Source organism: Loa loa, assembly GCF_000183805.2.
Source record: "Loa loa unplaced genomic scaffold supercont3.387, whole genome shotgun sequence".
NCBI lineage: Eukaryota > Metazoa > Nematoda > Chromadorea > Rhabditida > Onchocercidae > Loa > Loa loa.
Genome location: NW_018108567.1, coordinates 6,685 through 8,735, shown reverse-complemented (window position 1 = coordinate 8,735; position 2,051 = coordinate 6,685). Strand labels below are relative to the sequence as shown.

The window sequence follows — 2,051 nt, the reverse complement described above, 5'->3', positions numbered from 1 at the left end:
CTGCTTAATGAAGTTTATAATTACAATGTGCTTTCTCTACTTTGCATGAACTAGAGTCCCGTTTTTGATCCAATACATCGTTTAATATGCTACCGAGCATAGCCGTACGTCGAAATAAAAGATGTTCCGTAGTAAACTGCAAAATTTTATTGCGGTCAAAGATGTCTGAAAAATCCATTTGAAATCTCTTAACGCATATTCATAAACATGTGTGTTTGTGTATGTGAGTATATGCATGGTGTGTGTTTATGGGTGGTGCATGTATAGTATATATATATATATATATATATATATACTATATATATACATATATGCGTATATGTGTATGTGGTGTGTGTGAGTTGAAGAATAAAATAAGGAACATAAGACGGGATGATAAGCACTGAATGATTGTTGAAATCTTCTTACATAATGTTTTATGAAGTTGCGGAAATGGTCAAGGAGAAACTTCCGGAACCCGCCGATGTGGTAGAGGAAGGAGCAAGGAAGGAGAACGATGGTCAAAGAGGAACTTCTGGAAACGGCCAAGACGGAAGTTAGCTGCCTTCTTTTAAGATTACCGTCCATGCGCTGGGATGACAACAGGATGAAAATGAAGAGGAGGAAGATCTGAAACAAATGTCGAAAGGATGAGTAGTGGAAATATGTCAAAAAAAAAGGAAGCAGTCATCCGTTTACGAAGTTAACCGTGGAGTTATGAAACAGAAAAGACGTGCCTTAAAGTATGCTTATAATGTACAATATATTTCGCTCATCGTTTTGTTTTTTTTATTGTGGAAATGAACAAAGATATATGATTACGATACTGTTGTGAAAAATATTACATGAAATTTGATTCCTATTAAAAATTTAAAGGTTGTCGGGCTTATTGGTACTCTATAAATAAAAGTAATCAATAATTATGGAACTGTTTATAGCACAAGAATATAAAATTTCAAATCAAAATTGGATTAGTTCGACAGTATTTGACGTCAGCAAAAAATGGCTGTCTCCTTATATATATTTTGAATACTAGAAAAAAAAAAGAATTCAATTATGAATAGGAAATCCTATATTAAAATGTTGGGTGGGCATACAGATCCTCTTTTCAAGATTCTCTGACAACTACCTTACACTTTCATACTAAGATGGATCAGGAACTCCCCTACGAACAATCTTTTTTTTTTTTTGGTATCCTCTGGGAATTAATTGGAGTCAGTACAGAAGAAAAAAAATGTTCCCGATTCCTCAAATAACCGTAATAAAGTTACTTTAACCAAGATCATAATGATGATCAAAAAGATAATCACATTGCTGCGTCGTTGACAAATTGAAAGAAATACCGCTAAACAAGGGCCAGAATATTAAGCACTGTCGCGACATCCAGGTAATCGTGTCCACTTGTTTTTTCCAAATCTTCTAAAACTTGCTTGTACAGCAGTATTGCCACTTCATATCATCCCTGCGATGCATACCATGCGATGTATTACCTGTAAAATTTTCAAATTAATAGTTCTAAGATCAGTTCGAAATACTACAACTTGTCTAAATCAGTCCAAAAAATTCATACCAGATTCTACGAAGTTCGAAGACGAGGTGGAATATGGTAGCCGACAGATGCACTTGTTGCCACTGAATGCGGTGGTGTCGAATGTGCAAACTCTCCAGTCATGTGTCCTAAAACTCGACTCATTATTCTACCAATGTTTCAATGGTTAACTATACGCTACAAATTATGAGCTGTACCAATAATATCTAACTACGAGCTACATTCATTGCGTTACCAATAATGACACAGTGGTACACTAGACATAAGTATGCACAAATGAAGTGTGAAAAGAAAAAACAGCTATATAGCTTGATAATCAGGTTAACTGACCCATAACAAAAAGAAACATCAAAAACATGTAGTGCCATTTATTTCCTCATCTTTTGGACCAAAAGCTAAATCCTGAAGAGTGTTGTCACTGCAACCATCGCTCTGATCCATGGTTTTGGCACTCTCCTGAATTTATCATGATAATTCAGATTGTATTTTCAATATCGGATAAATACCAAAGGATTTTCTGAGT

At 34.9% G+C, this 2,051-nt stretch overlaps 1 protein-coding gene across 1 annotated transcript; it reads right to left on the bottom strand.

The window, feature by feature from the left end:
* Positions 1-1,324: 1,324 nt before the first annotated feature.
* On the bottom strand, positions 1,325-1,672 carry LOAG_12761 (hypothetical protein; the record flags this gene model as incomplete). The annotated part of the gene is made up of 2 exons (XM_020448598.1): positions 1,325-1,398; positions 1,573-1,672. The coding sequence occupies 2 exons, from the start codon at positions 1,670-1,672 to the stop codon at positions 1,325-1,327; spliced, it is 174 nt and encodes a 57-aa protein (XP_020301273.1).
* Between the last annotated feature and the right edge of the window lie 379 nt (positions 1,673-2,051).